The 24,579-nt window shown below is 35.7% G+C and overlaps 2 protein-coding genes across 2 annotated transcripts; one reads left to right on the forward strand and one right to left on the reverse strand.

Annotated features, from left to right (window-relative positions):
* Nucleotides 1–12,603: 12,603 nt before the first annotated feature.
* Nucleotides 12,604–16,462, forward strand: LOC136220266 (plasmodesmata-located protein 8). Its single transcript, XM_066008071.1, has 3 exons — nucleotides 12,604–13,440; nucleotides 15,669–15,776; nucleotides 16,284–16,462. Exons 1-3 carry the CDS (start codon nucleotides 12,669–12,671, stop codon nucleotides 16,286–16,288), a joined length of 885 nt encoding a protein of 294 aa, XP_065864143.1. The 5' UTR covers nucleotides 12,604–12,668; the 3' UTR covers nucleotides 16,289–16,462.
* Nucleotides 16,463–19,564: 3,102 nt separating this feature from the next.
* Nucleotides 19,565–20,476, reverse strand: LOC136216717 (pectinesterase inhibitor 11-like). Its single transcript, XM_066003272.1, has one exon. The coding sequence runs from the start codon at nucleotides 20,428–20,430 to the stop codon at nucleotides 19,795–19,797; it is 636 nt and encodes a 211-aa protein (XP_065859344.1). The 5' UTR covers nucleotides 20,431–20,476; the 3' UTR covers nucleotides 19,565–19,794.
* Nucleotides 20,477–24,579: the final 4,103 nt, after the last annotated feature.

Below are 24,579 nucleotides of genomic sequence, written 5' to 3' on the forward strand. Positions count from 1 at the left end.
AGAACTCGATCATTCGCTCAGGTGTTTGTGCGGTTACTGCCTCCGCTTCTACCCATTTGCTGAAGTGGTCCACTGCGACTATCAAATACTTCCTTTTCTTTGTTGTTTCTGGGAATGGACCCACTATATCAATTCCCCATGTTGCGAATGGCCATGCCGTCATTATAGTGATTTGTTCAGCTTCGGGAACATGCTTTTCATTCGCATGGATTTGACAGTTGTGACATTCCGCAACCATCTTTTGGGAATCCTCCACCACCTTGGGCCAGTAGTATCCCAGCAGTTTGACCTTTCTTGCCAATGCCGCCGAAGCTTCATGCGCGCCACAAATTCCTTCGTGTAGTTCTCGCAGCACATAGTCTCCTTCATTACGACTAACGCATTTCAACCATGGACATGTGTACGATTTCCGATACAAAGTTCCATCCCGTATTGAGTATCGTGCCGACTGCCCAATTATTTTTCAGGCCAAGCTCTTATATCTCCCTGCTCCAGATATTGACGGATTGGCATCCGCCAATCTTCATCGTCTTCCAGTTCCTCGATGATCATAATCTGATCAACCTCGAATGCTGGTGCCGATTTTATTTCCAAGCTGCATGCTTTTTGACTCCACGGTTCTCTACTAGCCGCTGCCTTTGCCAATTCATCAGCTTTTGCATTTTGGCCTCGCAGAACATGCACCATCTCCCAAACGACTCCCTTGTGCGTTAACTCTTGTGTCAATCGACCGACTACCTGATGGTATTTTACGAGCTCCTCCTGTTTCACCAGATAATTTTTTATGATCTGGTTTATCATGAGTTTGGAATCGCTGTAGAGTACCACTCTTTCTGGGGTGAGTTCATTGAGTAACTTCAATCCGCATATCATTGCTTCATACTCTGCGGCATTATTGGTAGTTTTGAAAGTCAATTTTGCTGCATAGCACATGCGAATAACCTCCGGGCCCTTGATGATGACTCCTAGCCCAGCTCCGTCTGTAGATAAGGCCCCATCTGTGTACATGCTCCACTCTTCTTTTTGTGCCTTTGGACATTCATCATCATCCCAGGTGAATTCGTTCACGAAGTCGGCGAGCACTTGGCTCTTTAGCGCTGGTCTTCCTTCATAGCGGATATCGAATTCGCCCAGGCGAATTGACCATTCCATCAACCGACCGGATGCGTCAGGTTTCTGCAGTACCTTTTGCATTGGGATGCCAGTTCTCACAATGATAGTATGCGCCTGAAAGTATGGTTTCAATCTAGCCGCCGTGGTTATCATTGCGAGGGCCATTTTGTCCAACTTCGAATACCGGAGTTCTGCATCCTTCAGGACTTTGCTCACGTAGTACACTGGATATTGTTGCCCTTCTTCTTCTCGCACCATCACAGTGCATATCGCCATGCTGGTGACGGATACATAAAGAAACAAATCTTCTCCGTCTTCCGGCCTGCTCATTAAGGGCGGATAACATAGTAATCGCTTTATCCCCTCAAATGCTTCTTGACAATCCGGCGTCCATTCAAAGGACTTGGATTTTTTGATGGCATTGTAGAAAGGTAGACATCGCCTAGCTGAGCATGATATGAATCGCCCTAATGCCACCAACCGCCCGTTCAGTCTCTGTACTTCCCTTATGTTCCTTGGCGTCTTCATCTCCATTACTGCTTTAACCTTCTCAGGATTCGCCTCAACCCCTTTGCCGCTAACAATGAAACCCAGGAACTTTCCCGCTCTTGCTCCGAATGTGCATTTCTCTGGGTTCAATTTGAGGCCATATTTGATCAACACTTCTAGGATTTCTTTGATATCCCGCGGGTGGTCTTGCATTTTCTTGCTTTTGATGATCATGTCATCAACATAGATCGAGAAGTTCTCACCGGATTTGTCTGAAAATATCTTGTTCATCATCCTCTGGTATGTTGCTCCCGCGTTTTTCAATCCAAAGGGCATCACCTTGAAGCAATAAGTCGCCTGGTGAGTTATGAACGATGTTTTGATTTCATCCGCCTTCTCCATGGGTATCTGATGGTAACTGGATTTCACGTCGGTGAATGATAAGGCTTCATATCCTGCAGTTCCATCTACCAATATATCAATGTTAGGAAGCGGATACATATCCTTCGGACATGCCTTGTTCAGATCTTTGAATTCGACGCACATTCTGTACGTTCCATTTGGCTTTTTGACTAGCACCACATTGGCTAGCCATTCCGGATAGGTGACTTCTCGAATCGCATCCGACCTTAGCAAGTCCGCCACTGCTTTTTCAATCGCCTTTTGCCGCTCAGGAGCATGTCCCCTCTTCTTTTGCCGCACTGGGGTTGCCCCTTTGTCTACATTCAACCGATGGGTTGCTACGTCTGGGCTTATTCCTTTTAGCACTTCATTTGGGGCGGCAAATGCCGACTCACATTGGATCAACACCTCGGTAATGGCTTTCTTTGTTTCTTCTGAGAGTCCAGCCGCTATTCGCACGTTCTTGTCATTCGAGATGGCAAATAGTTCCGTTTCTCCCAATGCTTCCGCCGGCAGCTTCTCTTCGACTTTATCCTCCTCTTCCAGTTTTGGTTCAAGTGATAATGTATAGGCCTGTTGAGATACCAGTTGATCACCTTCAACTATGACTCGCCCTTGGTGTGTTGGCAAATGTAACATCAAATGCTTCATTGAGATGAGCGAATCTGTCTCCGACAGGAATGGCCATCCCAGAATTATGTTGTAGGCCAGTGGGAGATCAACAATTGCGAATTCTAAATCACCTCGCCATTTTAGATTCTTATCGCCCATTTCTGCCTCCAACACCACCTGCCCACTTGTTTGGGAGGATTGACCCCCAAAACCAGTTACATCCATGAAGGTGTGTTCCACCCGCTCGTCGTTGATTCCCAACTTGTTGAATGCTGTTCGGGTAATGACGTTGCAAGAACTACCTGTGTCGATAAGGACCCGCTTGACGTCCCATCCTTCAACGGCCATCGTGATCACCAGGGCATCCGCATGTGGCTCTATGATTCTCGCAAATGAGTAATTGAGGGCATCCCCCCTATGTGTGTTGCTCTTTCACCGTTCACGGCGAGTTCTTTTTGTTGGAGGCTCGTAGATTCCGCCTGCTATCACGTTTATCACCCCTTTCTTCTGCTTCTTTTCTGGGCGTGTTTCTCCCTCATGCGGGAGCGTTGTTTTCTCATCAGCTGTTTCTTTTCTTACAAATTGACTCAGTTTGCCTCTCTCGATCAGTTTTTCTATTTCCTTCTTTAGTTCGTAGCAATCATCTGTGTCATGGCCATTCAACCTGTGGAACCTGCAATACTTACTAGGATAGCGCCCCAAACTGGTTCGGCCTTTCACCTCAGGGAACCGCACATCCTTCTTTAAGGGGCTCTTTTCGATCCAAAGTAACACCTCTTGGCGAGTCGTGTTTAGTGGTGTGTGATGTCCTCCACCTTGAAAGGGACGATCACCTCTTCGAACAAAATTACTTTTGGACTGGGTCTGACGCCGGTTGTCCGAAGTGGTTCTAGCGGCATCTCTTTCTCGCTGAGTTTGGGCCCTATGTTCCCTGTTGACATCATCCACTTCCATGAATTCCTTTGCTATCTTCATGAGCTCGGCTACAGTGCGTGGTTTGTTACGGATGATTTCTTCCCGCATGCTCCAATCTGTGGTTCCATCCGCCATGATGTTGTGAATACTCACGATATCCGGGTTCTGCAATCGCACTAGGATATCGTTAAAGGCGACAACAAATTCCACTAGGGAATTATAGTTTCTCTGTTTGATCTCCTTCAGCCGCCTATCTGTCACATCTGCCGCTTTACAGCCCACGAACTTCGTACAGAAATCCCAACTATATTGTTGCCAATTGTGAATAGATTCTGCCGGTAAAGATCGAAACCAATCAGATGCCGCACCGCCCAAAGTTGTCGAGAATAACCTGCAAATTATGCTTTCGCTTGCCCCTGCAACATCCATTAACTCTCTGTAGTTCCTGATATGAGCCTCAGGGTCAGAATTTGGATCCCCATAGTATTTTGGTATGGCAGGCGCTTTGATTCTATGATCTGGAATGAATTCCCGCAACGAAGGGGCAAAAGGTGAATCGCTCTGGATCTCTGCTCTCGGCCTAGGCGAGTACCCCATTCGCTCCATCATGCTTCGTAATTGATCTTCTAAGTCAATATCGAGTATTCGTCGGACTTCTTCCATCTGCTGCTGGTGAATTCTGGGTGGCATCCATCCGCCCATCGGTGTTGAGACGTGTGCCTATTGGGGGACTAACCGCTGTCCCGTTATAGGATCAAAGTTCCATGTGTGCTCTCGCCCAGGAGTCATCAACTCCGAATGTCTGTGAGGAAAAGGTTCCACTTGCTGTAGCAGAAGAGTGCCTTGCACTCCTGGCAACGGTTGGGATGGCTGCCAGGTCGGATGTATCGTCGTAATGAGATCTGGGTGCGAGTAGTTGCTCGGGTGGCTATGTGGGTTTGTGCGACTACTCTGGCCCACTTGATTTGGCGCCTGAGATGGCTGCGGGAGGGCCGACATGACAGGGATAGTCGGTGATTGTGTTGAGATAATCACAGGTTCTTGAGGAGCAGCCGCCACGGCGGTATTGTGTTCGGCGAGGGTCGTTAGTAAATTAATCATTCGATCTCCAACCGCCTGGCTCATGTTCGAAGCCAAGACTTGTCCAGCCATCTGTACGAAATCACTATTGGACATTTCCATCTCAGTTTGCACTTGGACCTCCAATAACGGACTCAATTGTCCCGAAGGACCCGATGAGCTAGGCACCACAGGCTGTGTACTTGCAGGTTGCGAATTCGCAATCCGTGGTCCCCTGGAGTTCATACTGGTTGATCTAGTGGTAACGCCGGTCGTTCGTGATGGTTCTGACATGTTCTTCATGTACCTTTAACCAAATGTTGGTAAAAAAGGTCCACGCTCACCGCACCAATGATAACTTGCTGGATCCGCTTTGATATCCTTTGCCGGAGTTACCTGCAAAACAAAACCGGAGACAGGATCTCCGGGAAAACTCCCCGACGATCAAGTCAGTTTTTGTAAGGATGAGTCTATAACTTAGCAATAGCTTTGTGGGAAAAAATGTGAACGTACCTCCTCCCTTATTCTTAGGGCCTTTTATAGGTGTTTTTTGGGTAACCGCCGAGGGCGGTTACTCCTTAGTGGGCCACGTTCTGAGGGCGGTTACCCCTTTTTAGGCCATGTCCCTTTCGTGGTTTTCATGGCAACGAACGTGGTTCTGAGTGGGAGTCTTGGCGCTCCGTTTAGAAATTCGGGGCGGTTTACTCGCTGCGCCCGCTTCCTTCATTCGGGTCCCGCCCAATCTTAGCCCATGGGGCTTTAATATGGGCTGGACTTGCGAAATGAATATAACCCGTTTTGGGCTTCACGGGTTATCACTGTTCTATTTAACACATATGAATTTCAGAATCAGCAACCGTCTTCTTCAATTACCTTTTTCTTTCATACAAGATTGTTCTTCTGCTAAGTTTTGGTTAGTCGAAGCTTTTCTTTTCTTCCTTGATGATATTTTACAACTGCAGATTGTGATAGCCGATTTTGAGTTCGTTATTCTATTTAACTCACATGAATTTCAGACTCAATTGGAGTTCTTCGATTTTTTGGATTTCTATGTCAATTTTTTTTTAGAAAGATATTTTCTGATTCTTAACATGAATCTATGGTTGAAGTTTTAAAGTGAAGACGAAGATCAACTTTGGTTTTTAGTTTGATTTTGAGAAACACAGGAAGAGAAAGCATTCGTGGTTTTGTTTTACTTTTTAATAATTGTTTATTTTTTTAATTTAATGTTTCAAATTATTATTAAATATATAGATTTTTTAAATACACTCCTACTTTAAAGGATGTATACTTTTAATGAAAAAAAGTAGTTTGGATTTTAAATTGGTTGACAAATTTAGTTGATAGGCATGAATTAAGTGTAATGAATGAACTATTTCTTAACATTTGTGTAACTTACCCAAGTATCTATACACTAATCAATTTGTAAATAGAGAAATGCATTATCAAATAAACTATACATTTTATACCATATAAAACAATCGAATTGATGTTGTTTGAAACCGCTGTTTACATTTTATAATGTCAAAATGTTAATATTAAGGACCATTCAACTCTATTTTATTAGTTTATTAGTTTGTGTACTATTTCTGTTATTTTCCTTTATTGATGTTCTTTTTATCTTTTGCCTCTGTCACGTGTTTGTCTGCAATGAGGCCATTTTCCTGTTTTGTTGTCTTGTGTTTTTTTTCTCTTTTTAATGGCTGTAAGGTTATCTTTTCAATCAATGATCACTGTGGTCATTTTCCTAGAAATTCTTCCTTAAACAATCTCTGATTTCTCTGTGTTTATTCCTGAAAATTTACTTATTATGGTATCAGAGCCTGGTTGCACAAAGAGAAATTAGAGACCTAATTTAAAGCTTTCTCCTTTCCCCCCTTCTTCCTTCTTCAATGTCGAACAACAAAATAACATACCAAAAAATGTTAACCCACTATTTCTACATCCTTCTCATGGAACAGGCTCCATCATGGTTGATAAGCTTCAGGGATCGATGGATTACAGAGCCTGGTGCAGAATCATAGAGATCAATTTGTCTTCAAAACGCAAGCTTGGATTTGTAACTGGGTCCGTGAAGAAATCCAGCGACGATGAAACCAAAGCAGAGGTGTGGGAGACCTACAATAACATGGTAATCGCTTGGGTAACTAATAATCTATCTCCTAATATTAAGAAATCTGTGATGTATATGACATCTGCTAATGAAATCTGGTTGAATCTGGAAAAAAGGTTTTCTCTCTCAAATGGATCTCGAAAATATAAGTTGAATAAAGAACTTTTGAAGAGAAGCAACAAAATATGAGTGTCAATGATTATATTGTTATGCGTGCTATATGGGAAGAGCTAGATGCTATGAACTTGCTGCTTGTTGTTAATGAATCATCTACTGAAGTGAAAGCTTTATTGCGTGCTATTGAACTGCAGTAAGAAGAAGCAAAATTGTTTCAATTTCTTAATGGACTAAATGATTCATACAATGCTCAAAGGAGCCAGCTTTTGATGCAAAACCCTCTCCCATCTGTAGAAACCGCTACTGCTGCCCTGTAACAAAAAGAAGCTCAAAGAGAAGTTCTTAACTCATCTAAACTTGACACTGACATATCTGCAATATATATAGTAGAAATCAACTAGACAAGCAACAAAATTGCTCTGCCTGTGGAGGAAAAAATCATAGTGGGGATAGATGTTGGACAGTGGTAGGATACCCAAAATGGCATTCTAAACACAAGGCCAAATCTAAATCCAACAAGTCTTTTTCATCACCCGGACAATCTTCCACTTCTAAGTGGAATGCGCCTAAATTTGCTGCAAATGTTCAAAGTAATTGCAACACTGATGCAGCAGGCCTCTTGTTTATTCCACAACAGCTAGATCAACTGATGCAGTTGATGCCAAAGCTACAAACACAACAATATAAGGAATCAGAAACTGATGAGGAGATTGATCAACATTTTTCAGGCATGATTGCTTGTCATTCTACTGGTACTTATCATAGTGAATGGATCATTAACTCAGGAGCATCTGATCACATGACACCTTATCTAGAAAATCTCACTCATTTTGTACCATCTCTAAGCACTCCAACTATCAGTCTTCCAAATGGTGAAAAGGCCATTATAACACATGTGGGACAAGCTGACTTGCCTATGGGACTGAAACTAAAGAAGGTTCTCTGTGTCCCTCACTTCAAATACAATCTCCTCTCTGTGCAAAAGCTAATCCAGGACATCAATTATGAGGTATCATTCTATACCACTCATTGTGTGATTATTGATGGAAAATCTAAACAATTGATGGGAAATGGCAAGTCCAAAAATGGTTTATATTATTTGATAAATCAGCTTACTGAGTCATGTCCAAAAGAATGGCTTGCTAAAGTCAATATTGCTGCTGGTCTTATTGTTGAATCTCAAACTGAAAACTCATCTATCTTGGATATGTGGCACATTAGACTAGGACATGCTCTTTTAGCTAAACTTAAACACATTCCATGTGTTGCACCTGATACTAAACAAAACATCAAAATCTGTGTGACTTGTCCTTTGTCCAAATTTACTAAGTTGCCATTTGATTTAAGTACCTCTCATGCTAGTGAAGTGTTTGATCTCATACATATAGACACTTGGGGTCCTTACAAAGTAGTTACTAGAGGAAAATACAAATTCTTCTTAACCATTGTAGATGATTGCTCTATAACTACTTGGGTGTATCTTTTTCAAAACAAGTCTGATAGTCTGTCCATCCTAGAAACTTTTCTCAACTATATCAAAAATCACTTTCAAACGACTATCAAGCACATTAGATCTGATAATGCACTTGAGTTTGATGATACTCAATGCATAGCTTTTTTCTCCAAACATGGCATTCTTCACCAGACTTCTTGTGTCAAAAGGCCACAACAGAATGCCAGAGTGGAAAGGAAGCACATACACATCTTGGAAATAGCCAGGGCACTTCGTTTTCAAGCAGGATTGCCTCTTTCTCACTGGGGTGGTTGTGTTTTGACTGCAGTTCACATCATCAATAGACTGCCCACTCCAGTTCAGGAAAACAAAACTCCTTATGAAATCTTACACAAAAAAAACCTGCTTCATATGCTCATTTAAGGGTCTTTGGGTGCTTAGCCTTTGCTTATAACCCTGTTTTTCCATTTGATATAATGTCTCCAAAGGGGGTACCCTGTGTTTTCTTAGGCTATTTTCCCACACAAAAGGGTTACAGACTTCTCAACTTGACTACATCTCAAACCTTTGTGTCTAGAGATGTCATCTTTCATGAATTTGTTTTCCCCTTCCATGCTAAATCTACCACTTCATACATGCATCTTGTGCATGCTTTAACCTCTACAACACCAACTGTTCCAACCTTTGATGAAATCTATATTGACAATTCCACCTCCAATGAGCTCTTACCTTCACCGAACAAAACTTCAGCTCCAAATTCCCCCACAACTGATTTAGTTACCTCTCATATCCCTCTCAGAAAATCTAGTAGACCTCATATATCTCCTGTATGGCTTAAAGATTACAATGCACCTCATATCTCCAATCTAGTTCATACTGCAACTGAACCTGCATTTCATTGTTTTCTTGCTGCTATCATTTCTAATCCTGATCCAATATATTACAAAGAAGCAGTGAAACATGCTCATTGGGTTACATCTATGAACTTGGAGCTTGATGCTCTTGAGTCTAATGATACCTGGGATGTCATTCTTTTACCGTCAGGAAAGGTTGCAATAGGGTGTAAGTGGTCGTTCAAAACCAAATTTACTTATTCCTGAAAATTAACAATATAAAGCGTGACACCAAAATTTCAATTATTCCATAAAAATCAATAAACTCAACAAAGTTAATAGGTCATTTTAACTGTCAACATGTTACATTGGATAAAACCAATATTGTTATTGAATTACTTATTTTTTTCGTTAAACTATATTTATTTTTAAAAAGTATAGTTTTCTTTTGTAAGGAAAAATATCTAAATTTTAGATTTACTAATATAAAAGTGCATTATAATAATAAAGGATATTAAAATGACAATTGACCATCTCACAATAAAAAAAGTTTAAAAATTAAAATTATTTAGAACCACATTTTTCGTACAATTACATTTTTTATTTTTTAAATTATTATTTTTAGAGCTTTTAGTCTTTTTATTTTTCAAATTATCATTTTTAGAGTTTTTACTCTTTAACGATAGATATAATTTACCCATGAAAATGCTGCACTCTTTTTATTTACAAATGCTTGAAATAATATATATTTTGGGGGTTATTTTCTTCATAAAATACTTAAATTCTAATGTATTTTTTTTATAGAGAAAGATTTGAAATGATAGTACTTTATGAAGAATTTGATTAAAACTAAATAAATAAATGCGTGGGTCTAATATTAATATATATTGCATAGAGGAAGATTTGAAATGATACGCATTGGACTACTTTATATATATTAAAAATAAATAAATTAGAATAAGATGGGGGTAGTGCTTGCTTTAGTTAGTTACTGGATAGAATTGAAAGCAATAGAATATGCTTGCTTATCTTTTATGCCTAATTTGTTCTAAATGATGGAAAAGGAAAATAAGGACAAAATGAGTATTTTAGGGTTTAGAATGAGCGAAGGGAAGAGAGAACATGTAAAAAATGAAAATTAAAGGTAAAAATTATTGGTCATGTGACAGTAGCCACTGGTGTAATAAAATGTAAAGTTCAATAATCATACCGTGAAGAATTGAAGTTTAGTTGCCACAATATGAAAATGTATAAAGTTCAGTGGCCATGGGTGTAATTTACCCAAAGAAAAAGATTATTTATGCACTAATATAATATGTACTAGGAAATAAAATAATGAGGGCCAAATGGCCCTTTTCTTAGTTTTCTAGGTGGAAAAGGAAACTTTTCAGAAATAAAAATGGAAAAAAAAGCAAAAGCATTCTAAAGCCCTCAAATTTTTTTTTTATTCAATAGAAAAACTAAAAGGAGAAAAAAACAAACACTAATCTGGTTTCTCAGAGATAACTCTCGAGTCTTCGATACACATATAGTTTGACCGAATATCATCCGGAGATTCTAGTAATCTTGTAACTTCTCTATTGTTGTAAGTGGCTGACTTCGCCAACTAGTCAGCACATTTATTTGACTCTCAGTAGATTTGTGAAAAAATAATAATCACACTGTTTTTTAAATTCAGAATACTTTTTATCAGAGTGTGTTGGCGTGTAGATGTATATCTTTTCAATCGTTGAGCATATGAATTACTTCAAGAGAGTCGGGTTCGACAATTATACAATTGAAACCTTATTCCGTAGTCACTTCTAGCCCACTGAAGTTGCCTTATAATTCTGCCACGAAGCTATCGCCCCTCCCGATGTTACGCCAGAAACCTAAAAACAGTACCATCATGATTTCTCAATAGACTATCAACTCGTATAAGAATTTCCTATTGCTATTATCAATCTTCATGTTAAGCCATAAATCAACTAGTAATATTTTTTAAATGTATTATTTATTTTCAGTATTTATCAAACATATCACTTAATAAGTTAATACTTTCAACATTTAATTTTCAGTTTTACGAAATAACACCTTAACATTATTTAATAAATAATGAGAGATATATAAGAGAGAGAATCTTATCTACTTTATATAATAGTTCTCTAATCATTATCTAGTGATTTCTTATAATAACATAATCCTTTCAAAACACACTATTTCTTAACTTTGTTACATCTAATTAAATGACTGAACTGATTATACAAAATGTAGGTTTTAAAAATAATATTATCCACGTGGAAGGTGGGCATTGACTTAGCAATTTGCCTCTTATAAAACTTAGTTCTCCTTTGGTTTTATAAAATTTAGCCCTCATTGGTAGGTGATCTGTAAATTCCACTGTAAACCTTCATCGAGGTCTGTGGTTTGCCCTGACCTTGGGAGTGGGTAGACCTACCCTTACCTAAACTTTTTCCTACAAAAAAAAAATTACTTATTACAAAAACTAACTAATAACTACTATCATTACAAGAAAATTGGATTTTAACAACACTTTTCTTACAACACCTTTTAAAACCGTTCACGGGCTTAACTTTAGAAAATTCATATGTAGTTTGTATTTGAGCTGCTCACTTATAAGCTGGCATTCAATCAAAAAGTCATGAAATCCACTTAGGTCATAATAAAATGTAACTGAGCTGACCGATTCTTCTCTAAAATTCATTTTCTTATCTGCATCAAAATTCTATCCATTTTCTCATCAAAAGAAGCTTTCTTCTCTCAGATTTCTTAAATTCACGTTTGTTTTTTTATGTTAGCAGTCTGATTTCTTAAATTCACGTTTGTTTCTGATGTTAGCAGTCTGATGACCTAAATCGAAATCTAATTTTAAATATAGTAGTTAAAATCGAATCCACTATCTATCTATCAACAACAACAAATAGTAACTGATATCATGCAAAATGACATCACATGTATGACATCATTCTCACCCTCCTTTGAGATAAAAGGCCATGTGTGGAAATAGACCGCCGAAGACTAAAACAACAACGACCCAGGTCCAACATTGTGCAGCCCAGTAACGTCTAAAGGCCCAAGATCAGCAAGCAGGGCTTTATCCCCAATCACAAGAGGAACTTCTAGAATCCTACGAGATAAAGGATTCCTCACAGGATTCAGACTCTAAACTCATAAGAATTCATAAAAAAGGTGACAGTTTTAACCTAATCAAACATTATAAATAGACAAGTATGAGTACAAGATTCAGTATGTTAACTACTATCTCTAAACTAGTTCTTACTCTTCAATCTAATCCAATCCAATCATAATTGACTTAGGCATATCAGAGCGAGTTCGTCGGACTCGAACCACTTCTGACTTGTAGATTCATTACGACGCCGGATTGATCCAATGGGTAGGGCACGTTCAGAAGTAACAATGTCATCTTAATTACAAGAATCTAAAAAATGATAAAAGTTTTTTTTTTCTTCTAATAAGAAATCAAGAATAACAAAAGGCAATCCCATATTCTCATTCTTTCATAATCAAAGCAAACCCAAAACAAAAAGAAAAACAAAAACAAATGTTGAAGAAAAGCCTTAACATACACTCAATTTCAACTCACAAAACCATCCAAACATTCCTCAACTTCACTTCACTCTTCATCTTCTCCATTTCCCTCTTCTTCATCCATGGAAATTCCTCCGTTCAGGCTCACATCTTCATCTACGCAGGTTGCTCCCAAGAAAAATACCAAACCAATTCACAATTCGAATCAAATCTCAACTCCCTCCTTTCCTCAATCGTATCCTCATCCTCCGAATCCGCTTACAACAGCTTCGCAATCGGAAACTCGACCTCATCCTCGCCGGAATCCGCCGTGTTCGGGCTATACCAGTGCAGAGGCGATTTGAAAATCATCGATTGCTCAAAATGTATTCAAAGTGCGGTAAATCAGATCGGCCTTGTTTGTCCTTACTCTTATGGCGCTGCTCTGCAACTTGAGGGTTGCTATTTGAGATATGAACATGGTGATTTTTTGGGGAAAATTGATACGGGTGTGAAATTTAAGAAATGTAGTAGGAGTGCGAATAATGATGTTGAGTTTTTTCGGCGGAGAGATGATGTTCTTGCTGATTTGCAGACGGCGATTGGGTTTAGAGTTAGTAGTTCTGGTTTGGTTGAAGGTTATGCTCAGTGTTTGGGGGATTTGAATTCAGGTGATTGTTCTTCTTGTTTGGCTAATGCTGTTGGGATGTTGAAGAATTTGTGTGGATCGGCGGCCGCCGCCGATGTTTTTCTGGGACAGTGTTATGCTCGGTACTGGGCTTCCGGCTATTATGATCTTCACTCAGGTTTTACTTCAATTTTCTTTTTTTTCGAAAATGTTTTACTTCAAATTTTATTAACCCGTAATCTATCGAATTAATATATTGAGTCATTGACAAACTATTTTTTTTTTAATACATTAAGCCCTTAATATTTTAAATTGATATATTAAAGCAGTCATCAATTATTTTTAAACATGTTAAGTTTCTATTGAACATGCTAATTATATGAATCATTCAAACTTCATTCAGTATACGTAAAACTCGTAGGATATCATTGTTTATCGAAAGTAAAATAGTTAAGAAATGATATGACATTACAGTTTATATGTCAATTAAAATGTTAATATAATGACATGCTATATGGAATTGGAATAACCCACATAACTGGATTGTCTAATAATGGTTCAATAACTTAATTTCTTCATTTGTAAATTAGGAGCTTAATATGTTAAAAAATAAATAATTGATCACGAACTTCATATGTTCATTAGATTAAAAACTTAACCAATAAAAATTAAATTGATCAGACGGTTTAAATATACATTTTTTCTAATTTAAAAGATAATTAATTATATGTCAACTTAACAACACATCGTGTGAAAATATGATTCTACACACAAATAGATTAAAAGAACTTTTTAAAATCAAATATGAAATTCACTGCAAAACCATGAAATTTAGTGACATTTGTGAAACAAATCACCAAATTTTACTAACTTTTGGTTAATTTTCCCTACATTATATCATAATGTAATGTGGTAAATAAAAACATTATTGAACAACTTTTTCATTTGTTTAAGTTCTTTAGTCACTTTTTTTTGTTATATTGATATATCAATCAATTATAGTCACATACTTTAGATTCTTATTTAATAAAAGAGCGAGGGTAAGATAGATTAAATGATAAAGTTTTATTTGTCACATAGATGTGAACCAAAGAAACTGTACATTTTTAGTCGATTTTAATGTTAAAATTTAACCATAATGTTAGTTTTGTAGCGTAATATGTATAGTTATAATTGAAAATAAGGTAAAAATTCATATAATATGTCTTTTCTTTTTCGCATAATATTTTTTGATGATAAGAAAAGAATATGTAAAAGATTAGAAGTTATGTTAATAGCAACTACCACTTTGAAGAATATAAAATTGTCAAAACAGAATAAGGTAATAATGAATATCATATTATATTACTATTAATGTTAGTATAATCTTTAAATTATATATTTTTAACATAAACATTCTTAAATTTTATGTTAAAGTTAAAATCAACAAAATTCCACTAAAAAATCAATGAAATTATGATTTAAACTTTAGGGTTAATAATGTTACAACAATATAAAATTCAACTTTAAAGAAATAAAGTTTTTGAGTGAATACGATTAAGAATGTTATAATTCAAGGACCATTAGTGTATTTATTCTAATATGAGTCAACAAGAACTTTTTTTTTTTGTAAAGCAAAGCATCACTTTAGTTTGTTGGTTTCTTCTAGGCACTTTTCTTTTTTGAATGGTGATTAGGTCAATTAGAAATTTGAACCATGTAAATTGGAAGAATCAAATGCTATGCTTTGCTCTAAAAATCCATTGATAAGAAAAGAATAAAAAGATGGAATCTTTTATTGGATAATCATTCCCAAAACAATAATATGTATGGATGAATAAAAAAGTGCTACTCATTCAACTAGAAAGAACATAAATAATGTCTTACTAACTAATACTTCCTACCACTCAAATTAAAGTAGCAAATCTTTTGTTTTCTTTATCTTGTATTATATGTAAATATAGGGACCGTTTGGTTTACTTGTTGTTTATTATTGTTACAGTTTACTGTAAAAAAAAACAGTGATTCCCTACTGTTGGAAAAAACTAATTTTCATGTATAAAAAGCAAATAGTAATTCACTAATAAAATACTTAAGACTTTCATTTTTAATATGAAAAGGCAAACACCTCATAATTAAGGGGAAAAAGATCTATGCATTTACAAGTAGAGAAAGCTCGTACTTTTAATATAAAAAAATTAGTAAAATCAGAAATTTGATTAACTGTATTAGTCATAGTCATTATTAACGTGAGTTTTTTTTATCGACTTTTGCTGAAATTATACTATTTTGAATTAAGGACTTTTATTGATGTGAAATATAAATTTGATGAGGTGACAAAAAAAAATGTTAGTTAATTTATTTTATATTAATACTGCAAATCATCGAGCAATTCCATCACATGTTGTAATGTTTAAATTGTAATAGATTCATCCAACGAAGATGCAGTAGGAAAAACAGTAGCCATCATCGTTGGTTCAGTAGCAGCTTTCGCCGTTCTCATTGTTCTTCTCTCTTTTTGCCGGAAAGCAGTCGGTATGAATTTCTCTTTTAGTTCTTCTATATCGTAATTCACCCACTGAATTCTATATTAGATATTGATGCAACTAAGAAAATTATTCGTATGCTTTAAATACTAGTGTCAACATCTTACACTGAATTTGATAATTCAATCATCGGATTTGCATGTAAATTAAAGGCTCGTTTGATTTATCTATTGTTGGAAAAGACTGCTTTTTCAAAAAGCAAAGATTCTCTACTTTTGTAAAAAGCTAATTTTCAGGTATAAAAAACAAATAGGAAGTCTATAACTAAACACACAAAAATTCTTCATTTTGAAATGAAAAAGGTAAACAGAAGTATGAAAAATAGCAATCAAACACTTATGAATGGTTTTGATTACTGATATAGGTTTAAATTAGTATTATAGTGGATTCTTTAATTAAACCCTATTATTGGACATTTACCTAAAATAAATTTGTTATAAGGAAACAGATCAATTATATTCATAATGATATATTTTATCAATTTTTTTGAATGCAGGCTAGAGGTTTGGTGGATGTGGGCTGTTTCAAAAGAATACCAATTTTGAATTCAGGAGAAGCCCAAATTGCTTTTTTTTTTTCTTAAGATTTTTGTATTCTGCTTTTCTTTATTTAAAAAAGAGTAAAGACTTTTTATTAATTTATTTAATTAATTTTAGCACAATAGAAAGTGGATGTTATTCTATATATATGGTATAAAGTAAACACAACACTAATATCTATCAACTTCAAAAGAGCTTCTGATTCTTCTGTGGCTCTTCATATGCCATCCTTACACAAATCCATTATAATAAAGATGATGTTGAAAATAAAATCAACCCATATCAAATGCAATATCTACTTGGAAACATTATTACTTTATTTTATGCTAAAAAATGACACGAAACTACTGATCTTTCAATTTTTTTGTTTCATTAAGTCTGTGCTTGTCAAATTAGTTAATTCAATTAAAAAAAGCGTTATTCATTTCTTGAAATTATATCAAAATTTCTTTCAATTGTGAAATGAATAGTATTATCCGAGTTGTATATTTAAAACTAAATTTTTTGGTTATCAGGGGCTTAATGCGACAAAAAATAAAAATCAGAGACTTTATATATTTAAATAAAAGATCAAGAGTTTAATATACCAAAACTGAAGAATCAAGGATTTAATGCAATAAAATAAAAAATAAAAAAGCTTAACATATCATATCATTAGCCCCTTGAACTTTAACTTGGCTAAAAAACTCCATTGGTCCCGAATTTACATAATATCTCGTTAGCTCTGTAAGCTTATTTAAAATAATTTATTGGCTATCTAAATTTGCTTAAAATAATCTACTAACCTCTAAATTTGCTTACAATGATCTATTAGCTTATTGAACTTGGTTACAGTAGTATATATTTGGCTTAATACACAAATAACCCCCTAAACTTGTCCAAATGTTGCAACTGACCCCTCCAACTTTCAAATGTAACAACTTACCCCTTAAACTTGTCCAATTGTAACAACTTACCCCTTAAACTTGTCCAATTGTAAAACACAACCCCAAATTGCTGACATGGAGTGCAATTGAAGAAACACGTGAAATGCAAAATCTGGAACGTTCGTGGAGTATGATAATCAGATTTTTGGCGTGATACGAATCCGGAGAAACTTTTTTACGGTTGCTTCAAATACGGGGTAAAAAAATTCTCAATTTGGGGTTATGTTTTACAATTGGACAAGTTTAAGGGGTAAGTTGTTACAATTGAAAGTTGAGGGGGGCAGTTGCAACATTTGGACAAGTTTAGGGGGTTATTTGTGTATTAGGCCTATATATTTTAATGTGTCCAAATCTATATATAAAAAAAAGCAAAATTAAGATGATTCTAAATCTATAAAACAAATTAATTTTCTATTTATTAAAATTTTAGTCTTTTTTTTTATATATTTGAGAGTTAATTATGTTACTTTAAGTAAGTTTAGAGAACTAATAAAATCTATCTCGCTAATAATGTACATTATTATTAGAAGCTTTATGCATTTAAATGAAAGACTAAAGATTTCATGTAAGGAGTGGTGAAGCTCTTAGCCTAGTGGTTGAGAGCTTACCTATAACTAGGGATGTCATGAGTTCGAATCACATCCGGGTCTGGTGGAGGTTTTTCTTTCTTCTTTAATGTCAGCGCATTGCGCAAATTTTTAAAAAATAATTAAAAAAAAAAAAGACTTCATGTAAGGAAATTTCTTTTTGGCTTATTGGATTAGGTGAGGGCAATGCCATAAATATAATGGGAAACAAAATAGGTGAAGTAGTAGTAAATTTGTCTGTACTAGTTTTTAATAGACCCAATCACCCTTGCTTAATATTACACTCACTTTAGGTTAATGGCCTTTATGTTTATCAAAATAGATGGTCTAGTCAATTAATATTAATTATTATTTATTATCATTAAAATATCATATTCTAAACCTATGATATTTTTAATTTTGTTTGTTGATTTTATCTTTCAATTTAACAAATTGACACCTCAACTAATTATAATTCTACATATTGAATATTTTATCACCAAAAATAGTTAAACTATAAATATCAAACTTCCATATATTTAACAATGGGAAAACTGCTTCCTTTTCTCTTCAATTTTCATCAATTCTTCACTAATTTCATCAATTCATCTTCCTGTTAATTGGATTTTCTTCTTTTTCGGATTGTAGTCTTCTATTTGAGGAGAGAGAAGGAAAATTGTCTTCCTTTTTTTCTCCTTACATCATTTTATTGTTTTATTTTTCTTTTTCTTTGTTCAATAAATTGTAGTTGGATTGTATATATTTCACCGAATCTCTTATTCCGTTTGAATTGCATTTGTTATTTATTATCTTTTCATTTATAACATTTTCTGATTTAGCAAGGACAGAAATGGTAGATCTTATTCGTAGATCACTACATCTACGTGGTTGCAAAAGAAAGGATCCAGATCCGAAGATTCAGAAGGGTTTAAATGTTGAAGATTTGATTACATCTGCTTCTCTATAAATTTGGAGTTTCAAGAAGTATATGTTCAATCTGTTGTTTGTTTTATTTGTACCTTTAATGGTTTATTTTGCTCTTTGTAGTCATTTTCTTACTTTGTGGATTCTGTACTAGGCATAGCCCTTACTTATATAAGGTTTTATTTCTTACTTTTTTTATTGTACTTGTTGTTTTCTTATCTATAAAATGATGTATGCATTTTTATCAAAAAAAAAAAAAAAAACAATTGGAAAATATTTTTTTTATATATGAATATAAGAGTAAAGTAAGAAATAAAATTAATTTATAAATGCATTCCTGTGATTTGAAAACATATAAATAGGAGTTGGTGTTTATATAATTTGCAAGTGATTTCATAAAATATTATTGTGACGACTATTTACTTTAAAAATAAACGATTCTAAACAATTAAAATAATTAATTTTATTAATTATTTTACATATAAATTCTCACTATAAATTAATAAAACTAAAATTATTTCTTACCAAAAAAAAAATAAAACTAAAATTATTTATCGATAAAAAATATTTGATTCACAAATTCTTTTAACCGTAAATAACAATAATTTGTTTACAAATTTTTAAACCATGAGACTGCATTTATAGATCGAACAAACCACAAGTATTTTTGTTAACTTCATACTAAGTAAATATAATGTAGACCATAACCGTCAAGATTTCACTTTCAACAATAAAAAATGCAATTTCAAAGTCGGATGAAACGAGTCAAGCTTTTTTTTTTTATCGAGTTTAATTTTTAATAGTAACGAGACACTTTCCATATACAATTTAATTGATAGAATTCAATATTTCGAATGAAAAGACCGTAAACTTAATCAACAAAAATCGAAAATTACAAATGTTTTTCTTCCCTTTCTTTTTTTTTATCATAATTGTAAAATTTCTATAACAAACTTAAACCAATATTGATCCCGACCTCTCTTATAACATCAATCCAACGACTGATATGACATCATCTGAACGGACCCGTAAAATTTCGGTGGCATTTTATCTCAATCACAAGCAGCAACAAATTGGCAAAACAAGTCTAGAGCAACAGTAGTGGCCTGTTCAACATTCAAAGCCTTAGCCTTAACCGTCGCCATAACTTTCCCCATCTTCTTCCTCTTCACAAACTCATCAAATTCCCCCACACAATCCGACGCATCCGTCACCGCCGAGCTCAAATACGTCTGAATATTACTCACATGGCACCGATCATCGCACATCAAATCATTTCCTCTCCCTCTCCCTCTTCGCAGCTTGCTCAGTTCTAAAATCGAATTGCAAAGTGAATCCACAGTATCCCCCAAAAGTTCCAAGCAATCTCCACGCACACCTCGATCTCTAATTCGCCGGAATTTCTTCGATACTTTCAGGATATGGAGCCTCGTGAATTGAGCTCTGTAAAGGCTTGCGATTAAGGCTGATTTGGCTAGATCTTTCGGAGTTTTTTTGGCTGAATTTGGTACTATTGTCAGGTATTGGATGCATAGGCCTGGATAGGTTGTGTTGCTGCATAAGTGTTTGATGTTGGTTCGCCGCCGGGTGGCGGCGGAGAGAACGGAGTTTGGGTGGCCGGAGAGGGAGATTATGATGATGAAGGCGGAGGAGAGGAGGAATGTTGAGGATAGAGTTGGGTTGGGCATTTTGGTAATGAGAGAAGAGGAAAGGAAGAATTGGAGTTGGTTTTGTGGGGAATAATAAGGTGTATTTATGGCAATTCACTGTGTTTTGATTTTGATTGAATGTCAATTAATAGTTATTAGATTTGTGACTCTAAACTGATTTTTTTCCTCTTAATAATGTTATATATTCTCAAGTCCGGTTTCAAAAGCAAAAAATCTCGTAATTATATCACGGGTTTTAGCGGTGGACCGGTGTTACTGTTTGATTTAGCCGCTGTTTATTGTCTGCTGTTACGATTTACTGTTAGAAAAATAGGGATTTCATACTGTTGGAAAAATGTAAATATTGAACAATTAATACTTTCATAAAGCAATATAGGAAGATGAAATTGAATAAACAAACAACCCCTTATTGAGGAAATAGTAAGTGTAAATTTATTGATTGCAATCACATCTCAATAAGAATTAAATGATATTTTAAACTAATTTGATAGGCCGTGACTATTTAAACGAGAACATTAGATCCGTAATTCTTTTAATCCAACTTTATTTAAGAGTTTTTTCACAAAGAAAAGGATATTATTTTGAGCAAAGCAAAGTGAGCTCTAAATTAATCAAAGAATATCTTGTACCGCCCTATTAGGTAAAGAATTAAAATCAGTATGAAATGGTGGTGTTACTCGACAATGTTGGACACTATTTAATGGTTTGTTTGTAAAAGAGAATTTTTATCTTTCTTCTTGCACATTGGTTATAAGTAATGGTTAGACTAAATATTTACCAAATGATCATAGTTGATACATATATAGTTTTAGAAATGTGAGTTTGTGGGTTTGATTTCACCCTCCTATGAAAAAATTAAAATACACGGTTTATGATATTATGATAAATAAATTACAAGTACATGGACCAATAAGAATGGTCCTTGAAGAAGTAACCACTAATGTCATATCCGACCCTGGTTCTACGTCTAGAATCGCAAATAGCATATGCGATTAGTGAAACTCATTTCAAGTTGCCAAACAGCCTTCTCCATTAAGAGAACGACACGTGGAATCGAGCTCCTCTAAGACATACTACATGTCACACTATAAACAGAAAAGTGCACGGTGTAGGAAAAGACACGTTCTCTTTCACTACTCATTTCATTATCTTCCATATCATTTCTCCTTTAACCTTGTTAACTTAATCATCATAGTGAGGTCACCAGTCTCAGACCTATTTTTGAAACTTTTTTCTGTCTTATCTCAAGTATCAGAAGGATCTACAAAGCTCATCTCAGATATGCCATGCCAAAATGGTGCTATATATGGGCATGGACTGAAGAAACATGGCCATAACTCAGCTAAACAACGTCTTGATCCCATCAACACCGGAGAGCAAGACCATGCAAGATCCAAACTACTCGATCTAGGAATCGAATGAAAACCTCTCAGGGTGGATTGAGAGATTCCAAAAGACCACAATCCAGATTAGGCTCCTCAATATGGACAAAGTTGTGGATGCAACAGCAGAAAATATCTGTCTAAGAATGACACGAAAAGAGGTCAAAGAAGACCATGAGAGCAGGAAGAGCGCGACTTTGCGCCACTAAATGCTCCTAGAAAATAAATTTTATACTAGGTGGAAAAGAACAAGCAACAGTTTGAATTTCCACCAAAGCTCAAACACTCATGTTGTCGAAGCAAACAAATGTACTATGAATTCCGTAAGAGCAATGGACAAGACACCGAAGAATGTCGGTAGATGGCTCTTGAGCTAGACCGAATAATAGAGCAAGGAAAGCTAGACATGTTCAATTAGCAAGAACTTATTCTCTGATTACTTATCATACAAAGCTGAAGTAAATAACTTAATAAAATCAATTAAAATACGTAAATTAGAAGAAATTCACTACTACATTGAATAAACACCATTCTTATTGATATCAAAACAATAATCATACAAAAATGGGAAATACAACAACACGATTAGCCAAGTTTTAGATCCGGGAACTCTCCAAGTTTTGGAGCTTTATCTATCTATCCATCGTCTTCCGAAGGCCACACATTCCCTAGAACTGAAAATCAGTGTCATAATACTTCTCCCTAAGTTTCCTAAGGATCATGATTCGTTATCGATTTAGCCTACGATGTCCTTGTAGTCATATCTACCTCCAACGACAATTGATCTATGGATTCTTGAAGAACCCTGGAATTTGACTTCTATACAATAATGTCTTCCATAAGAATCAACACATAAAAGTTTTCTACACCAAGGGATTTTCAAGCATGGCCACCTTTTCCTTAAGAACATTTTCATCACCTTCAAAATGATTACGTACTTTTTTGAGATGCTCGGATTCACATTTCAAGCGGTGAAGGTCTTTCTCTAATTTTTTTCCAAAGGGGTGAGGTGAGTTTGAATGTTTTGGTTTCGTTTTGGTGACGGTACTCTTGATCTCGTCCACTTTGGGAGCCTTGAAAATAGCCATTTTTTAATTCTTCTATGCCTCATCATTGCTCATATTAGCTTCGACTTTGGCTTTTTTTAGCTTCTAACACGCTAAAACTTCGTTGTTTTTGTGTATTGGCTAAACAAATTAAAAATGCAAGTGTGAAAAGACTAGACATATTTAATTTTCTACAAGTTCAGTGCTCTTTTTTTAAAAAAAATATAACATTTTTACATTTTTTTTATTTTTAGTTATATTTTTGTTAGGATTGTTATAAATTAAAATGTAATTCAGAAATTAAGTTATTTGACTCTCAAAAGTAAAAAATTGATCTCTCTCTTAGATCTATCTTCTCTCTTTCAGATCTGTCTTCTCTCTTTCAAATCTGTTTTCTTTCTTTCAGATCTATCTTCTCTCTCTCAAATTTGTCTTCTTTCTTCTCTTTTTCTGATTTTTCTTCTCTCTTTTATATTTGTCTTTTGGGGATCAAACCCGTTGGGGGAAATGACTTGCCTTAGTTGGAATTGTCGGGGTCTCGGCAACCCCCGGGCAGTTCGGGTTTTAGGTGAGTTATTAAAGACTCACAGGCCGCATGTGGTGTTCTTGATGGAAACTTTGGTGGATAGTGGGCGTATGGAGAGGTTAAGGCGTCAGTTTGGTTTTGATGGTTGTTTTATTGTTAGTGGTAGGGGGCATAGTGGGGGTCTTGCTATGTTATGGAGAGGTGCTTTGGGTTATGGGATCAAAAGCTATTCTGATCACCATATTGAACTTGATGTCCAAGATAGGAGGATGGGGTCTTGGCGTTTGTTGGGTTTTTATGGTTTTGCTGATAGAGGTAGACAAGCTGAGTCTTGGTCACTTCTCGGGTCTATTTTGCATGGTTCAATTCTGCCTAGTGTGGTTATCGGTGATTTCAATTATATTATGCATATGGATGAGAAAGTTGGTGGTCCTGACTACCCACCCTACCTGATTAATAGATTCGTTAATGTTGTTCACTGTAACGATCTTCATGAGCTTGTTATGAGGGGGAGTAGGTTCACCTGGGAAAAAGACAGGGGTTCGGCTAATTGAGTTCATGAAAAGCTGGATAGGGCATTGGGTTCGGGAAGCTGGATGGCACGATTTATTAACTATAGGTTGACAAATCTAACTGCATCCTATTCTGATCATTCTCCACTTCTTCTCGAATTCTGTCATGTTGTTCCTAGAATGAAATCTTATCGGTTTAGGTTCGAGGCTGCACTGTTTAAAGAGGTCGGGTTTGATGATGCTGTCAGATCGTGTTGGCAGAATAGCTATGGTGGCCCAATCTCGGGAAGGATTAGGGCGTGTGTCGCTATTGCTGAAAGATGGGGGGCAGATTATAAGTTTCGATTTCAGTAGAAGATTAGCATGTACAAAAAAGTATTAGAGCAGCTCCAAGATAGGACGGACCGGATTTCCATCAAGCGTTTCCAAGATAGTAAGAATAGGTTGAGTTAGGTTCTAGATCAGGAGGCTGTGTATTGGAGGCAACGAGCAAAAGCTTTCTAGCTTAAGGAGGGTGATCGTAATACACTTTTCTTTCATGCATGTGTTGCCTCTCGTAGGCAGGTTAATTTCATTCATTCACTGATTGATTGCCATGGTGATGTTCAGATTGAAGAGCGGGATAAAGGTGTGGTGGCTTTGAAGTATTTTACCGAGTTATTTTCTTCTTCTCCTCTTCCTAATTTTGATGCAATTGAGGC

This window comes from Euphorbia lathyris, chromosome 2 (assembly GCF_963576675.1).
Source record: "Euphorbia lathyris chromosome 2, ddEupLath1.1, whole genome shotgun sequence".
Lineage (NCBI taxonomy): Eukaryota > Viridiplantae > Streptophyta > Magnoliopsida > Malpighiales > Euphorbiaceae > Euphorbia > Euphorbia lathyris.